This window comes from Carettochelys insculpta, chromosome 5, assembly GCF_033958435.1.
Source record: "Carettochelys insculpta isolate YL-2023 chromosome 5, ASM3395843v1, whole genome shotgun sequence".
NCBI classification, from domain to species: Eukaryota; Metazoa; Chordata; order Testudines; family Carettochelyidae; genus Carettochelys; species Carettochelys insculpta.
The window spans coordinates 22,223,143-22,242,508 of NC_134141.1; the positions used below are offsets into that span (position 1 = coordinate 22,223,143).

At 42.3% G+C, this 19,366-nt stretch overlaps 1 protein-coding gene across 5 annotated transcripts in view; it reads right to left on the reverse strand.

Annotated features, from left to right (window-relative positions):
- PCSK5 (proprotein convertase subtilisin/kexin type 5) overlaps window positions 1-19,366 on the reverse strand; it is a 361,111-nt gene that overhangs the window by 309,614 nt on the left and 32,131 nt on the right. For all 5 annotated transcript variants that reach the window (XM_074994754.1, XM_074994752.1, XM_074994753.1 and 2 more), the window contains exon 2: window positions 13,085-13,189. In XM_074994754.1, coding sequence (XP_074850855.1) covers window positions 13,085-13,096 — 12 coding nt within the window. In that variant the 5' untranslated portion in view covers window positions 13,097-13,189. The remainder of the gene's footprint in view (window positions 1-13,084; window positions 13,190-19,366) is intronic.

Genomic DNA, 19,366 nt, shown 5'->3' on the forward strand with positions numbered 1-19,366 from the left:
CCCAAGTCCAAAATGACTTTCACTCCTGCCTTATTGCAACTAATAGGTTAATATACACCATTCTACCTCCCCGGACAAGGAAGTTTGTCACTGCTCGCAAATAATAAGGAAATAGAAATCTGAAATACCTTCAATTATTTTGTTTTGTACGATACCCAAGGCTAAGTTCACACCATTTGATTAAATATAACATTAATGTGACAGGGCTAGCATGATACTTTCTGTGCAGATTTATTGTACCACGAGGGTTAGTATTAATATTGCACTGAACACCAAGTGACATGACACATCTTTAACTAACATATGTCTACATGCATCTTCTTAGGAATTCTTGAATCAGATGGAGAGCCAAGTATCCAGTGGGGGATTGTCATTTTAAAAACCCTCTAACACAGTATTTTAATTAGCTTTGGATTCTATCACCTTATACATTTGAAATGTCTTGGGGTTTCATGTTTATATTACTGGAGTGATGATCATATTAAAATAAGCTCTGTTGAACTGTCTAATGGATTTTCGCTCTCCTTAGGCAAGTCCTATAACGCTGGCTATGAATCATTTAAGTCCTTGAGAAATATGCTTTTGCTGTTTTCTGACAACCTCAAATCATTTACTAAATGAGTTCCTACGCAGACAAATTTCCCACTGGGCCAAATTTTGCTCTCAGTAATACCAGTGTAAATCCAGAGTAATTTCAATGGTCTAGAGATTTGCTCAGCTGTCAACTGTTCCGCCTGCACAGATCCCGGTGGCAGCAGTGGCAGAAAATCCGCTGCGGGCTGTGGTGGCAGCACAGAGCAGCCCCAACCAAGTGATCCATGGGGACCTTGACTGATATCCTGATCCAGCCATGCCTGAATGGTATCTCTGCTGGTCAGAATACAGCTGGAAGTAGTTGTTGTAGATTACAGTTTCTGTTTTAAAAGAAATCACCATGCTCTACTTGATGTAATTTTTAGTACGCAGCAGTTTGTTTAATGGTACTTTGCCATTGTGGAAATCCCTGCCATAAACTACACGGTGGCAAAATTCAGTCACGATTGTTTCACCCAAACATTTAACTTTTCTAATGAAATCAAATGTTTCTTTCTATTTTAATACAGATTTAACGTCTCTAGTCCAGCAGCCTCAGGACTTGCCCGGTGCTGAAAGAGTGAATTTGCCAAGACACAGGAGGTCAATATTGTCTTAACAGCACGATCAACACTTCCACTGCTTACTAGGCTCCTAGAAAGCAACTGGGGGAAATTAGAGCTAAATAACAACACAGAACACTGAAAGCCAGGACTGTTGGCTGTAAATAAACTTATGGGACCATGGGAAACTTGGCCACGCTCATGAGAAGTGATTGTCTGGCTAATTAAAATAAGGCCATATTACAGATGTTGCTGGATGCAAGAGTGCCAGACTAGAAAAGTTCAACCTTTACTTGCTTTTGACAACTAAAAATGGAAGTTGATTGCTCCTTGTTCAGAAGTTTTTCCACTTTGTGCCACTGCTGCCACAAAACATTGATCACATACCAAAATAAATAAATAAATAAATAAAACCTGAATTCTTGCCTCCATTAGCAAGCCATTTAGTCCAGACCAGAACTGGGCCAGTAATCTGCATCTTCTTGGTTAGCCTTAGTGCTCTGGATATTTGCATTTCTTTAGCAAATTAGGCAAAGGTCAGGAGCATCTTTTACCATTATACCTCCTTACTGGTTCTGGGCAATGTGCCGCATTGAAGGCAGGACATTAGCCTTAATGATCACCCTTATCTCACTGACAATTGACATTTTTGCCTCTGTTCTCAGACTATAAACCAAGTGGACCCAGCTTGATTGTTATCTCAAGCCAAAGCTGCAGGGGAGGAAGAGTAAGAGGAATGTTCGATCTTCTTTAAATCAAAAACACAGATGACTTCATCTCCTTTTTCTTGGCCTGTGACCTGAGCTCCTGCACTTTTGTCTCCCAGCAGGCAGTGCAGTTTGCTGCTACTAAAACATTGAGATTACTGCTACTCTTGAACACCATTGCCATCTTCTAAAACATTTTACAAGCAGCTACCTGTGAAAGAGGCATGTATCCAGTCTCAGGGAAAAATGTAGTCCAACTCCCAGTGGCAAACAGGAAAAAGAGCTGAGTTTACCTTCCTCAGTAGCCAAAAGTAACTCAAATGTTTTCTCAACTGCAGTTTCATTCCCACACCTCAAAAACCATTGGTAGTTCTTCCAGTTAGGTAATATCTGTCAGATTCTGCAGGTCAGACTACATGAAAGTTGGAGCAGTGCACGATTAATGAATAGACTGAATTAAATAGAAGAGAATTTGTTTAAGCCATGTGAGAAATCAGGGCAGTAAAATGGGTTGCAGCTTGCTAGCAATCTTGTTCCTTTGACATAAAAGAGTGCCAACAACAGTCATTTTGCTATGGCTCAGTTTTCCTGACCTCATAATTCCCTCCATAATATAAATAATAGAGAAAAATGAAAACCAAGAACCCATTTCCTTCAATGACATTTCATTGAACACTTTTCCTTTTAGATTCCAATTAGACCATTGAAGTGAGGTTACAGTGTTCTGATTAGTGCTTCCTGAAATATTTGTTATCTATTTTATGTCACTCAGCTGTTAATGTGTGTGTGTGTGTGTCAATTTGTTGCATATTCTGTAACACTGAAAGGTTTTGAAGGTAGCCTAGTATAAACATGTGTTTCTTTATTTGACTAGAGGTTCTGAATATTCTCTGCTCCAATAAAAGACTTTTTTTTTTCCTGCCATGATAAGCTCCAAGTGTACAAACATGAGCTTGCCTTCTCAAGCACGCAGTCATGAGCTCGTTTGATGCTATCATCTGGGAGGCATTACACAAGACAGTTCGTCTCTCCAAGGCAAGGACTTAAGGACCTTAGACAGACATGAGGGCTTTCATACACCTTTCCTTTGGTGACCAAAACACCCAGCTCATCTCTTCCTGTAGCATGCTGCCTGACATGCCTGTCCTTGTTACTGGAGCAAATAGGTCACTAAGCTGAATATGGGAAATAGAAATCAGAATTTACAGACCGTTGGGCTGAACACTGTCCCTAAATACAACAGGTTCCTAGATGAAAGCCTACAGAGCCAGAGCTAGGAAAGCATGTTTCCCACAATATTTGTGACAGTATGGGACTATACAGCTTCCCTTCTTGGGACTGTCTGATCTACAGTAACCACTAAGTGAGTAAATGGATTCAGACAGTATTCTAGCCTCTCCATGGTAAAAGAAAAAAAGAGGCCTTTTAAATTGAGAGAGTCTGGATTATTATGAGAGTTGTGGACTCAGTTCAGTGGCTACCAGACAAAGAGCAGATTGATATGAAGTTACTTTTTATAAGAACATTTAGCTATTTGGTTTGGATCCTTTGCAAAAACAAATGCAAATAGACATATTGCACCGTTATTGTATTTGGCACCTCAGTGTCAGCCACAGTGGTCAAGTCCATTGTCACTAGAACACTGAAAAAATTCAAACAACGTCAAATCTTCAATCAAGGTTAAATGTGTCTTACATAAGTGATGACTAACATATTAACACAGACAACTGGTTCTAAGTCGATTATATGTGTGGGATTTAGAATGACAGAACATTTTATTTCATTAAAAATTAATTGTGTCAATTCATAAAATGCTCTGAAACACAAGTAAATTAAATCCATTAAATGAAGTGTGGTTTCTAAGACTTTAATAAATAAAACTTAATGAGCACTTTTCATCTAGAGCTCTCAAAACTTTTTAATGTGTTGGGTAAACATCACTTTGTTCCCATTTTTCAGGTTGGGAATTTGAAGCATAAAGAGATGAAGTGATTTGAGCACCATCACACAGAAAGTCAATAGCCCAGATGAGAAGAGAATCCAAGCTCTGCCAGTGACACATGTTGGTGATGTTATGGGGCAGCTCTGATGTACTGAAGATGATATCTAGTCAATGGGAATGAGAGAGGTTTTCCAGCCTCCTGTGTTCACTTTTTCTGAAATGATCCTAAAATAAACAAGGGAGGACATGATGCAGTTTTTTTCCAAGCTCTCTCCATCTTCCGTTATCTTCACTAATAAAAAGAGATATCCCAAATTATCTATGCACATTGGCTATGTCTACACTAGAAGCATCTGTCTACAGAAGTTATCGTTGAAAGAGATGTTCCGACAATTTTCTATCTATCCATTGCTGGCAATGTAAATGGAATAACAACTCACAGCATCACATGGAGACTACTTCAGAAGCTGATGTACCTTTACTCCTCAAAATTTTGGGGAGTAAGAGCACTTAAAGTTGCATGGGTACTTTGAAGTGCCTCCAGCTACAAGGCATGCTGGCACTTTGAAGTTTGCCACTTCAAAGTTGCCACAGGGAAAATTAGCCAAATGAGGTGCTGCATATTCACTGCAGCACTTCATTAGTAATCTCCCATCACCCTGACTACCATGCCCCTTTTGAAGTTGGGGGCAAGTGTAGGCCCAGCCTGTATGTCAACAGAGGGATTGCTGAGGTTTCTCTGGTGACAGGGACCTCTGTCAACAGAGGCTGCCTTTGTAAATGTGGCTATACTGTATTTGCTGTATTTATTTGTATTTACTTTCACTATACTGTTCTTATGGAAAATGTAAAAATTTACTTATGGTTAAAATGCTGGTTATTTGAGAGTTCTGGATGATAGAATGCCAGATATGGAAGAGTTTACTGTATTTATTTTTAGCACTAAACCACAATCATGTTAGCATTATGATTACCTGTTTTATAGTTGTCTATGCAATGTAGATAAAGAAATAAGAATCGCCAATTATGCACTAAAATCTTGATTGATGAAAAATAGCAACCTGTCACCCCACTGATATTGTAATCTGGCCACACTCTTGGAACAATGGGCATATCACTGATCACTCAAAACAGTATTTGTATTCCAGGGTTAACTAGCAACTAGTCTTTTGCTTTTGGAGGCCTTCAGATGCCAATCCCAAATGGCATACTGCATTGTACAGACTAACAATGGGTTTCTGTGCTGGGGAGGGAAGAACAGCTGCAGGTGGATAGAGAATGGGCAGGCAGGGCCAAAGTGTATTCACTTCTCCCTCTCCAATGCACTGATGGGTGCAACTAAGCGGGTGCAGAGGGGGAAGAGCTTTTCCAGGGGAAGGGTTGTGATTCACAGTTTGGTTCCTGGTTTAAATTACTGCTAAAATCAATGTCTTTTCATAGCATAAATTTCACTCACACAATAAAACAGAAGGGGAAAGCCCTTCTTGCACACACACTGTAACGTCATAAAATGGGTGTTAAAACAAAAGTGATTACCACAGAATCTAACTTGTAACACTGTTATCTATTAAGAGTTTGTCCAGGATCATATCCAACAGTGTTTAATTCTCAGGAGGCAGGCATTAATGTGAAATCTTTCTTTGCACTTGCATGCATTGTAAGTTAGTAACCAATTCATGGTCTAAATTCACCCAACAGCAGGATCGTTTCGCAAGGAGAGCAACAGAAAGACTGTCTCTTGATCCTGACTAAGATTAAGGAGAAAGGATGACGGGTGCAACAAGTTTGAGACATGACAAAATGGAGCACCCATGGGGATAATATTTCATTGCTATGGTACCTTTCCAATTCACTGATCAAGCTTTAAACGTGGAAAATAACAGGAGAGTTGCCATTTATCTGCTACCCACTAATATTGATTCTTTGTCTTCTGAGGGCTCATATGCTTATGGCGGCACACACAGGCATCAGTAATTCACCTGACCTCATGGCTGAACAGCTCTGTCATTCTGTTTGGCTAACAAAAATCTTTTCATTACTAAAGACATTTAACAACTTAGCACTGTTAATGCTAAACACAAATTTACCCATAAGAACTCCTCTACAGAATTGCACTAAGCTGAAAGTCCAAACCACTACTTTTTTAAAAGCCTACGGTTTTGTCCCACTGTGAAATTCACCAGAGGGCCCTTCACAATATGACGATCTAATTTTGATCCTTCCTCTAACACACACACACACAAAATCTAAGACTTCAGTACTGGTATATTAAACCTAGAAATAATTGAACAACATCTTCCTGACCATCCAATTTTTGGGTGGAAAACCTCAAGTCACCTCTATACCTGTAACAAGCATGCCAATCAAGAAGAGAGAAGTACATTCTGTTTGCACTGGCAAAATTCCCATAGAGTATCTTCTCAACTTTAGCACTGGAATCTTCGCCAAAACAAACCCATAATCTTGCGGTGAAATCCATCCTTTTTCCCAGCCTTAAAGCTAGCTAAACCCCATGTCAGTCAAACTTATTGTTTAGGCATTTGTAAACTGGCACAAACACTACTACATAGCAACATGATGATTTATTTGTGGTTGCTACTATTCCGTCCTCCTACCTATTCACAAACTTCCACCCTGCTATCCTGAAGAAGGTTGTGGCAAGGCTCTTCCTTCATCTTGGTAGGTTCAGCACTTCCCCCTCTGACAGGGACAGCTTGAAGTCAGTGTTTACTCGCCCACATGGGGGCGCGTTATTTCCCACTGGAGTGCCCCTCGGCCAAACAAAACAACTTGAAATAAAAAAGGAAAAAGAAACAAGTTCCAACACAAAACAAAGAGAAAAACCCTTCCCTAGCCCCACTCTGAAGGCTGGTGGCCTTGTATTTGTTCCTAGTGTGCCTGTCTTTTCCCTGAACAGTCAGGCTGTTAGGTAGCTTCCCCTGCAAGCACAAGAGCCACAAACCACCTTGCAGAAGTTTTTCTCCCTGCCGCCACTAGCTTTGCAGGACCTTGTTTCCCCTCCCCATCTATCATGGGAGGAGGAGGTTCAGAGGTCTCAAGCGGCTCTTAATTGGACTTGGGTGTTCCTAATTGACTGGAGTTATCCTCTTTTCAGCTTACAGGGAAAACCAGTTACAGGTTGTACCTCCCTCTTCCAACATTCTCAGGGACTGAGTGGTGCCGGACGGGGGGATTTGCTGGATGAGGAGATGTCAGGCTGGCTGCATGGAGGTGGGGACCCCACTCCTGCAGGTTTCTCCCCACAGGGCTGCTGGGCTACTCCTAGTAGAGTTCCCTGAGGCGGGGGCTGCCAGCAAGGCTCTGCTCCCCAAATGGCTCCCAGCTGCAAGGCTACTGGCGTCCCCCTGCTTCCCCTGCCATGGTTCCCATGACTGGGGCTGCCAACAGTGCTCTGCACCCCAGCTAGCTTGCAGCCACAGGGTTGCCAAGTTACTCTCTCATCCAGTGACATCCACTGTCTTGCCAGATGAGCGGTATCACCAGACAAGAGCGCCAGACAAGGGAGTTTGAACCTGTATTATCGTTCTAGGGCTAACACAACTGTCTTCTATCAACAATCCAGCCTGACTTTGTCCCATGGTGCAATCCTTCTCAGGACAGCTCTGCATATAGGGGCTTGTCTACATGAAGACATTGGGCTAAGAGTTGTCACTGTTGTCACCCCCAGTTCTGCTCTGGTAGCCATGGCAGAAGAACCAGTATAGACGTGGTGCTGAGAAAACCTGGCATTTTAAGCTCCAGCTCACGTAGATCTGCTCTTAACAGAGTTAGGAGTCACAATGCTTAAAGTGCCAGAGGCTGCCTAGCACTCTCGCTGTACCAGCACTCCACTTGTTGCTGCAACCATGGACTGGGTAGTGAGGGCGTGAGATGTCAGCCACATGAGCCCAATCCTGTTTTCACTGAAGTCAGTCCAGGCTTTGCTACTGATTTCAGTAGGACCAGGGCCTCAAACCCTTTCATCTTTCAGAGTGTGAAAAAGTTCTAAACCCAAACTAATACTACATGAATGGAATGTAACAAAATCTAAAGGTGAGATGACTCTAGACTAAAAACAATGCCCACAAACTCCAGAACTGTAAATGCCTTCCCCATTTGTAAACTGAAGATTTCACTGATGGCATTACAACATGGTACTTGAATTATTAATTTCACACTTAAGCAGCATTGCTCTGAGCAAAATTTTATTTTTCAGATCCCCGTCTCTCTTGTCATGCAGAACCCAGGGGACTTGATGAACAAAACTGGACACCCTTTAGATTGCATTTACTTCATTAGAAATTAAGACATAGATATGAAATTCTTAATGGACAATTATTAAGAAAACATGATTTTTAGTGCAGATTTATTTGAAGCATTGCACTACAGGGCCTTACGCCTCAGTCACGTATACTCGCTTCATTTTTCAGATACTTTTGTACCAGAGCAGGTTATACACTATAGCCACTGGTGCTGGTTTTCTGTGCTGTTCAATGCTGCCCTTTGTTTATTTAAAATTTTAAAAGAGTGACTCCGCTCATCCCATATAGACTTGTGTATTTCATATGTGTGTGTTACTGTGATGTGTGGTTAACTTCATTGCTGACATCTACTTTAAACTTATTAGTGCAACAAGAGCTCAGTTCTGACCTTATTACGCCTGTTTGATGCTGGCGTAATTCCTGATTTCACACCAGTGTAACAGAGGCCTGGTCCACATGTAAACTTTGGTCAGCCTAGCATCAGTGCTCAGGGAAAACCACATTCCCCGATGCTGTAGTTACTTGACCTAACCCCCAGTGTACACACAACTAAGCTGAAAGAAGAATGCTTCTGCAGACCACACAGGGATGTGGCATGGAAAATCTCTCATGGCTGATGTAGTCTACATCACCACTACAGGTAACGCATGGCTGTAGCACAGCAGCGTACAAGTGACCTGAGATCATGCTCATGTTCCAGCTCTCCCTCCAGCTAGCAACCCCTTCTGTTGGCACACTATACATAAAGAAAAATCCTGGGGCAAACACCGAGGGGAGCCTTTCCCACTCCTTCCTTGCCTAGGGGAATTCTGTGCCAACCTGATTCTAAAGGAAAGTCAGCTAGGCACAGAAGAAAGCAGAGAAAGCTTCTCAGCACCCTCTGCAGCTTCCAGTTCCCTTCACTAGTCATGGATGGACATGGACCATCACCTCTCACCTCCATACATATCGCTAACAGTTCCTAAAAGACTCTTCAAAGCAGTCTGTGAATGAATAGATGACTGAGGAGCCCAGGATAGCTGAGGAGAGGTTTACAGGGAAGCCTACAAGAGTCAGGTGGTGGGGGTGGAGCCTGTTAGAAGTCAGCGAGTTTTGTTCTGTCTCATCACTAGACTTGGGACAATAGTTTAACTTGGTGCATTATACTGAGCCCTGCTTTGGTTCTAGGCCCCTCTCCTGCCCATCTTTCTGTCAATTTTATAGCAAGCCGCGACCAGTGATGAGGAGCTCAGGAACACCGCTCTAGCCAGGCTGCTATGAAGAAAGATAGCTGTGAACCCCTCCACTTTACAGAATGTTGTGCCAGACTCCATTAAGGGTGCTGGATGTCTACATGTGACTGCTCCTCCTCTAAAAGTATCTATTCCATATCCTCTCTTGATGGGGCCAACGTACATTCTTGAGCTAAGGAGCAAAAGGACACACTGAAGAAGATAATGAATATATAATTTCCAGCAACAGACAAAATTCTACCAATATTTCCTCCAATCTTGTCCATGCATGTGCATATTCTTTCCAGGCACAGGCAGATTTTTCCATCCAGGTTCAGAATGCATTTGTTATGTGCACTAAGGCACATGGAAATGTGCACCACCAGTAGAAAAAGCATAGCTGTGGGCACTCTGCTAATCAGCTGGGCAGCACCAGAATCTCTCCTGTGCAGCCACACAAGCACACAGCTCACAGGGAACACTGCTGCTGCATATTGTTTACACGCTCATTTAAAGACGGAGTAGATTCATGTAAACACTGGGCTACATTTTCAAAACGTGTACTCCAAATACTTCTGATTCATGACCACTTCAAGGCCTTTTTACACTGCCAGAGTGGTGTAGATGGCTTTTTAAAAAATGATAATGAGAACCAAACCCTGAGCATGTATACTTAACTAATTAATTAGTTAAATGTGTGGACAAAAGGCCAGTTTTGGATCGATCTGGTCTGTGTAAAAAAGCCTGGCAACTACCCACAAAATTATAGATGTCATTTTTAAAATAGGTATCCTTTCAATAATGTGTGCAGGGTATAAATAAAGGCTGAAGCAAATTCTTGCAAGTGTACATAGAATAAATGTGAACAAATTTTATTAGAGTTAGAACAACTTACAGGAAACTCAAAGGCCGCGTCTACACCAGCACCCCCTTATAAAAGGGTATGGAAATGAGCGGAGCATAAGATACAAATGAGGTGGGGATTAAAATATCTTGCGCCTCATTTGCATATTCCCATGAGATCTCGCTTTTGGAAGATCCCCTTCCAGAAGCAAAAGCTGCCATGTAGAATGTTTGCAGAAGAAGGGTCTTCCAGAAGGGGGATTTCCTTCAGGCGGACCCCCATGTCCTTCCAAAGGAGCCCCATCTACATGGCAGCTTTGGCTTCTGGAACGGGATCTTCCGGAAGCGAGAACTCGCACGGATATGCAAATGAGGTGTGAGATATTTTAATCCATGCCTCATTTGCATCTTCTGCTCCACTCATTACCATGCCCCTTCTGGAAGTGGGGGGCCAGGGTAGTATTAATGAATTGTCCGGGCCCAAATTCTCAACTAGTGGAAATGGGGCCAGCTCTATTGAACTGATAGGAACTGGAGGCATAATTTTACCATATGGAAAGTATCTTCCTATTCCTGATAAGTTAATATGTTTCCAAACTCATTAATATCTAGAAAAAGGGGTGAACACACACACAGGCAGATCATAATCTGGTTTAAAATGTCATAGGTCCATTGCAATCAATAGAGGTACACTAGATTATGCCAGTTTGGAATTCCATGCCTTTGCGATCACATAGTCAAAGACAACACTATGCGTACAAGTAGTTTGGAAATACCAGGCTAAAATACCTGGCTAAAAACTTACTATTTCCTATTATACATCTACTATGTGTGGTATACTTGCAGTTTTACATCCTTTCTGTGTTCAAAAATAATTCCCTGTTTTCAAATCAAATTAATAATTAAGCACATGTTCTATTTTGTCACTTGGAAAAGGATTTTAAGTTGCAAGGAAGCTGCTTTTAAACTGTCTTAGAATCACAACACCATCATGGGGTCTGTGTTTTCATTGTTTATACAGTGTTTTGCATAATGGGACTTGTATTTTCATTGGAGTTTTTGGGTGCTGTAGTAATATAAATTTAAAAAAATATAAAATTAAGAAATTTATTATTAGGGTTATCAATCAACTGTACAACAGCAGTATTTTATGGGACAGACTTTAAAATCTACCTGGCTAGCCGCAAGGGGCCATCAGGAAAGTGGTTATGTCTCCCTGATTCTTTGCTCACCTCTGTCTTAACCTTTCCCCACATTTTCCTGAAGGCTGCTCTAATCTAGAAATGTTGTTAGTGGTCCACAAAGGACCACCCAGCAGCAGGGTATAACCAGAGTCACTAATAAGAAGGTGCAAATACAGGTTGAATCTCTCTAATCTGGAGTGGTCTCATCCAGTAAACTCTGCAGTCCTGCAGGATTTTCATTAGCTGGCTGATGACCTAGCATGGGGGTGGCCAACGTTTCCATGGACCCATAAAGTTTGTTTACAGCTACTGGTCCTGGCTCCCACTGTTCCGTGCTGTTATTTTGCTGTAATTTACCCCTAAATGTCTTTTAAGAGCCCATTAAGCAGTGGAAGTGTTGGTAGTATGCTAGAAAATATTGACCACCCATCGTCCAGCAACTTCTCTCGTCCAGCATCGTTCAGATCTCAACGGTGCTGGACAAGAGAGGTTCACTCCATTTGCACTATCACCTATGAGGGAATGGGAGCACTTGGTATTTTGTTTGATGAATTGGAGTATTCATGGACCCTCCAGCCAGTCTCTCTCCATGTTTATCACTGAAATAAACTGAACAGCAAGGGTGATGGAGCCCCTAGAGAAGGGGGTTTAGCTATACAGTGTGTCAGAACCTCCTGTGTAGATGCCCCACATTCTGTTCCTGTTTCAATGCACAGCAACACTACTCAATTTATGCTTTCTAGGTAGCCCTCCGTACCACTAGGGAGGCAGGATTCATCACTCATTGTCACCGTGTCACACTTACTTCTCCAGGAAATGACATACTGCTCATGTGCAGCATTCCGCTTTTGTCTGTTGAAAACTTTTATACTTAACTTCTCTCAAAGGTTAGTAAAGCACAAATTTCTCAGTGAGGGGGATCCAGATCCCATGTTTACATACTCCAAGTGCTAATAAAGGAGCTAAAAATTTCTTCATTGTTGAAAACCATTAATGTTTTTTGGTACAAGAATAAAATTTTTAAAAAAGCGTCATAACTTTTCATAAAGTTTTAAAACCATTCACTTCTTGGTAGCTCAAACACGCAAGTAATTCCAACTCTAAGATCTTTTGGGGCTAAAGTTACAAAACCACTGAAATTAGAGGCTTGCAATAAAAATGTTTTCCCAGCCACAATTCCAAGATAAAATATTATGCAATGCTGTAACAGAATGGTCAGTATTACCCAATGCCCTCAGTTACCCAGTATCTAAAAGTTAGTAAGACTAAAGATGTGATATAGAGTGAGAAGTCACACTTCAAATAAAAAAGGCCTAATATAAAATCAGGAAAAAGGTTAAGTAAAAGGACAAAGAAAATAACATGCAAATCTTAATTCCCTGACTGCACTAACTGACCATAAAAAGCCAAAAAATGCCACCAACCACGAGGATATTATCCTACTTTGCACAATTTCATTCACAAAGGCAGCTGACACTTAGCAAAGAAAAGAGCAGCCTGTTAAAATTATTCTTGGCAGTTTAAGATAGCAAGGCAGGGCATAAAGATTACTACATTAACAAAATTCTTACAGTGCATCTCCCCCACAAACAACCCTGTACATTATGTTCTGAGGATAGCGCACCAGTTAATAACATGGTACTTGTCTTTGTTTCATCTTAATGTACCTTCCTGGACAGATCGTATATCAGCTTTTGTAATGCAAGCTGCCACCCAGGCAAACGTCTCTTGGCATGACATTTCAAATTAAACATGCAGAAGCTTTTGCCTCAGATGCTTGCCTAGCTGAATTGTCTTACCTTTGGTTCCATTGAAATGAAGCTGTGGGTACCTCTACTTGAGAGAACTGACCTTTTAATTGTTTTACTATGGTAGAAGTGGTAATAATCCTTCAGTGCTCCAATCTGTGGGGAGGAAGAAAGAGAGAAAAATTTAATTTATGGAAAGTAGTTTTCTGTTTTTTGTTTTTTAAAGGATTATAAATTATGCAGTTTCCTGCTGTGCTGAAATGTTACTTGAACCCCAGTGATCATCTTTCAAAAGAAGGACATATGATATGAAATGGATGGTGTGTCCTTCAGGCAGCAACTGCAAAACCAACTATTCTATTCTAATTGTGCTGCTTAGCCTGTCTGTAGCTACCTTTTTAACGTTTAATTTATATGCAGCATTTCAAGTAATTCTATATCAATCTATATCCAAAGCATCTGCACATGACAAGTATAAAAATTATGGCAAATAGCTATATGGTTATTAAAAAACATTCCATCTAATTTGCTCAAGGAAAGGTACAATAAACTGCATAACAGGTTATTTATGTCATTAACTTACCCCTCCAAAAAGTCCTACTTCAGACTATTCACAAGGAATATAAATATATGATTTTGGGATGGGGCAGGATACGAGTAAATATCACAATTCACAATCAGTTATAGAAGTGCTTATTCAAGTTACGAGACATCAAAATGCACAACTTCTCAATAACACAATTCAAATTACTTTGTATCCACCACTGCAGTGCTGTCTGGCAATGTTGTTAGTTTAATCTAGCACCTGTCTTTGTAATACCAAACTTTAAATCATTAATACCTGGGAGGTAAGGGATAGCCAAACTTTTAAGACCTAGCTTACAATCATCCACCACACCCTCAGCATCTTTGCCCCTAGGGACAATGCCTCCCCTAACTGTTTTAAAATTTGGCTTTCAAAATGTGCCCTAGAACTGGTTGAACATCTTTAGTCCAGCACCTTCAGAACCTGATCAGTGCCAAATGAGAGAATTTGCCAGACAACAGGAGGTCACTATGGTCTAGCAGCATTACCAACACTTCCACGGCTAACTTGGTTCTTAGAAGACACTTGGGGGTAAAGTACAACTAAAAATAGCATAAAACACCAAGAGCCAGGACTGCTGGCTCTGAACAAATGTTATGGGACTATGATAAATGTCCCATGGGACATTATGGCTGCGTCTACACGTGCACGCTACTTCGAAGTAGCGGCAGTAACTTCGAAATAGCGCCCGTCACGTCTACACGTGTTGGGCGCTATTTCGAAGTTGAAATCGACGTTAGGCGGCGAGACGTCGAAGTCGCTAACCCCATGAGCGGATGGGAATAGCGCCCTACTTCGACGTTCAACATCGAAGTAGGGACGTGTAGACGATCCGCGTCCCGCAACATCGAAATAGCGGGGTCCTCCATGGCGGCCATCAGCTGGGGGGTTGAGAGATACTCTCTCTCCAGCCCTTGCGGGGCTCTGTGGTCACCGTGGGCAGCAGCCCTTAGCCCAGGGCTTCTGGCTGCTGCTGCTGCAGCTGGGGGTCCGTGCTGCATATACAGGGTCTGCAACTAGTTGTTGGCTCTGTGTATCTTGCACTGTTTAATGAAAGTGTGTCTGGGAGGGGCCCTTTAAGGGAGCGACTTGCTGTTGAGTCCGCCCCGTGACCCTGTCTGCAGCTGTGCCTGGCTCCCTTATTTCGATGTGTGCTACTTTGGCGTGTAGACGTTCCCTCGCTGTGCCTATTTCGATGTTGGGCTGAGCAACGTCGAAGTTGAACATCGACGTTGCCAGCCCTGGAGGACGTGTAGACGTTATTCATCGAAATAGCCTATTTCGATGTCGCAACATCGAAATAAGCTATTTCGAAGTTGGGTGCACGTGTAGACGTAGCCTATGGGACCCATGATAAATGGTCATCCAACCAACTAAAATCATGCTGGATTACAGATGATGCTGGATGAGTGCCAAACGAGCAACGTACAACCTGTAGTTGAAAATCTTAATAGAAGGATCCTTTACTAGAATTTGCAGAGTTCATATCTCCTTTTTTGGCTTATTTTTAACAATATTTATGAAAATTTTAAACACTCAAATTGACCTTACAAAGAAAATCTGGCTGTTTTGAAAACAAATCTGAATAAAATTGCATATGACAGTCCAAAGAACAGTTATCTAACCTCTAGGATTCTGCACTCTGAATTAATAGCCACTTATAAAGACAAGTATATTGGAAATAAGTCAAGTGTTCTAGGAAAACAGGCAGAAGAACAGTATGAGCTGTTTTTAGGATTCATGAAGCCTGAAGTCTCTGCCTCTGTGCTGCCTACAAGACAATACAGAATACTTCATCAGCTCCTAGCCCTATCCTGGTGCCATAAATAAGGCTGGAGTGCTTATACAAAGCCGGTGGTACAATGCTGCATCAACAGCATTCAAACTTTACCAGCTTGTGCAAAGTCTTGGCCCAATCACAAGTGAGGTTCTGCTGTAAGTTTATTTGACACAGTAGCCTGGGGGACTTCTTGTTTGTTTGTTGCTTTAATTGCATGTTTTGCATATTCACTAAGCCACAACCTTAAGCACAACTTTATATTTCTATGGCCTCCTGCTCATTAGTATGGATTAATGAGCTTCTACTGTAAATCCTTGTTTGTGCACACATGCACGTGTGGACACACACACATTGCAGTCACAAAGTCCATTGCACAGAACTGCACACACTGGGTGGGGGCAATGGGCGGGGGGACAAAAACCTTCACCGCTTCATGCCACACACATCTTCAGATTATCCAGCACTCTGTGTGTCTGCACTGTGTGGGGGTTGGCTCTGGCTGTGCACAATGTGAGCAAAGAGCTGGTCATGAACGTACTCCTTGAATTATCCTGAGGTAGCACCACTAGCCACTCTCAGTGGAGATGAAGGCATTGTCCTCAACACATACATCAACCAGCAGGCCACTGGAAACAGGAGAGCAGTGGGCTGCTCCCCTGCTGTACTCCCCAGGTACTGTCTATATTGCCTCTACCTCCTTCCCACAATAGATGTCCATTAATGAAGCACAACTGAGCTCTTAGAGGTGAGTGTTGTGATGCGGGACCCATGTCTCCCAAGCACCATCACTTTTCAAATAATTGTAACGACAGCTGTCAGAAATCCATAATTAGATTATAAATACTGGGGGGAGGGATCAAAGAAGCCCAAATCCTGGAAGTGAGATTCACATTCAGTAAGAGCCAGTGCCTTTCTTACAGTAAAACATTAGTGTATTCAGTATTTTATTATCCTCCTTTACCGTAGCGGGAATTTACTTAGACCCTCCAAATCCCTGGCCCATTTATAGCAGTGGTGCCCAAAAGGGATGTAAGGGATTGCCACAGCCCACCCCCCCTCATCAGCCAGGTGCCGCCTCCTCCCACCGCAGCCGATTACTCATGGAAGCCACGCTGGAATTCAGCTGCAGCCACCGCTGCGTGAGCTGCCCCGGCATGCGGCTGCAGCTCACTGGGGCCAGAGGAGCTGCTTCTGCCACTGCCGCCACATGCTTGTTCCACTCTGTGGCCGGGTGCATATGTGAAGTGGCCAGAGGGGTGCCCCATGTGTGCGGCTCTCCTGAGCTGCACTTCACCACTCTCCTCTGCCCCGTTCACCACATAGGGCCAACGAGAAGCGTATTGGACACCACTGATTTACAGAGCAGTCAAACCATGGAAACTCAGTGCAATACATTTTACTGTTATGAAAGCTCTTGTTAAGTTGTTGTGCACCTTTAACTTCCTGGTCTTACAGAAACCTTCTGACAGAAAGCAACGGAGAGAGAGAGAAGACAAAAGACCTAGCTGCTGATAAATTAGCAACTTTATACTTGGGAAATCTTTATACTCTGGTCATCAACTTGCAAGTCCTGGTCTTTATCAAATGAAGGGGAGCAACATTCCTGAGAAATTGCTTGGTCAAGCACAGAATAAACAGGGAAAAATTGACTTGCTCTTCCTGGGAATGAAAGCCACCCTGGGAAGTGCTGGATGTTTTCTTTAAAGTATTATGCCTAATCAAGGATGGAGCAAATTCCAGAAAGGCCAGAGAATGACATGTATATGCAAACGTACATATATACCCCTGCTCTGATTAGGATGTCTTGCCTGCTTTATAGCAGATGATAATCTGAGTAAACTTTGAAGAAGTTAGCTAACACACTGTTGTTACTACAAAACAACAGCAAAACTCCTGGTTTAGTTCATGGAGTACATTTTCCCTTAGGCAACTTTAACTTTGAACATAGTGTAAGGATAACTTAGGATACAGTGACTCAGTTCCTCTGTGTAACTGAACCTTGTCCTGTCCTCAGTAAGCTTGTGGCAAATGATAAACACCATACTGAGTGCATTACATACATTCACTAGATTATTCTGTATTGGTAGGCTCAGCAACTGAATGTTTCCCCTGATTATGTATTGCACCACCTCAAGGTTACCTGCCCATTTCATAATGGGAAATAGGAAATCTTCCCTGGGAAGAAGATGACTTAGCCATCACTTCCCATAGCAGTTAAAAGTTTTATTTAGACTCCAAGTTTCTACCCCTTCTGGTTGCAAACATAACCTTCTGTTAGCTGGGATCTCCGGTGCGCTGTAGACTGACATCCTTAAGGCAATGTTTCCCTGGCCATTGCAAGGAAATTGAGAAGGGAGGGAGAATTCCCTACCTTATGAATTTTGTATTAGTGACGAAGACAACTGGCAGTCCCCCACAAACAGGTAACTGGAGTCCCTGCTAGCTCTGCGCAGCCTAGGGCTCACAAATCATTAGGGCTGTGCAGAGTATGGAAGTTCTATTGCCTGGAGGATTCAGGGATTTTGAAATCTGGCTTTGTTCCAAATCAGAGAGGGGAAAAGGAAAAAAGAAATTTTCAGAATTCCTTGAAAGACTGTTTTGGATTAAAGGGTTTCAGGTCATTTCCAACATACTGTTTGGATTTCAACTTTTTAAAGATTTTATATTACCTTTTACTTATAATTGCATATTACATAGACTATACATAAGGAGTTGTGGAGGAGCTCCTTCCCACACTGGCCCCTCCACAGGCTGAACTCCCCAAAACAGGCTTCACATTCTAAACAAGGCTGCTTGCGCCTCCTAGGGAGAGTGAAGATCGGCAGTTCCACCCACTCCATGTCTCATATTATTTGCACAATCCAGCCACATAGCAATGGAGAAGTATGAACTGCCCAAGGCGTAAATCCTTGCTCCAGCTTACATTCCAGGCACACAGACCATGGCATAAGCATGTCAAAAGTAGACAAGCCTTCTATCACTTGGGTGGGATATTGCAGATTATTCTACATAGAAGTGGATCCACAAGATTAGGGTAGGAACAGCAGCCCTAGATGGATGGCTATCGGGTTGCCAGGAAATCTGACTGTAGAGCAGGAATGAGGAAACTTTTTAGGTTGGGTCCCACTTTTCATCCCTGCAATTAGCAGGCCCTCTCCTCACCTCCCTACCGCAACCTAATGTAATCCAAACTGATGGCAATTTCAGTTATGTTCATACGAAAAAAACTCTTTTGGCAGGTGTATGAAAATAAGTCTGTAGAATGTAAAAACAGACTTAATCAGTATATAAATGTGAAACAACAGTAACATATTTCAACATTTTTAATGAGATGGATGAGCCTGAGACCCAGCAGGCAATCATGCTGCCCCTTCTTTGTAAAATTTCACACTCTTCCTCAGGTAGCCCATCCCCCACTTTGCACACGCCTGCTGTAGAGTAAGAGACAGATTACTTATCCCAAGCCCTTACCAGCTTCTACAAACAACGCCCTTTTACTCTGGTTTTGCACTGGCGATGGGAAATCTCACCCATGTGTTACTTTGTGAAGATTCTACAAGGCATTAGTCCCTATGTTGTTTTCCCATAGATGCTTTAGTGCAGTAATTTTAAAGAGGGGCATGTTGCCAGTTTTGTATGGTTGCCGGCACCGAGAGGTTGGCGAATCAGTAAAGAAAGTAAATAGAAGAGCCAGAGAAGATCACAGCTGCAGGAAACTATTCACGCTGAAATTTCAATGATAACGAGCAGGTCTGTTTCCAAAGCTCCCTGACACGCCCATCGGTCTTACAGCCCATCCTCCTGCTTCTGAGGAGTAAATGAGCCTTTCGGATTATTTCAATCAGCCATGATTGAACAACAAAACCCTGTTACTTGCACTGTTAGGGGCTCTGGTCTTCTGCACTGAAGCAGCTAGCTGAAACCATTGTGGCAGTCAGTCAGTTTAAAAGAGGCAGAAGCTGCTATT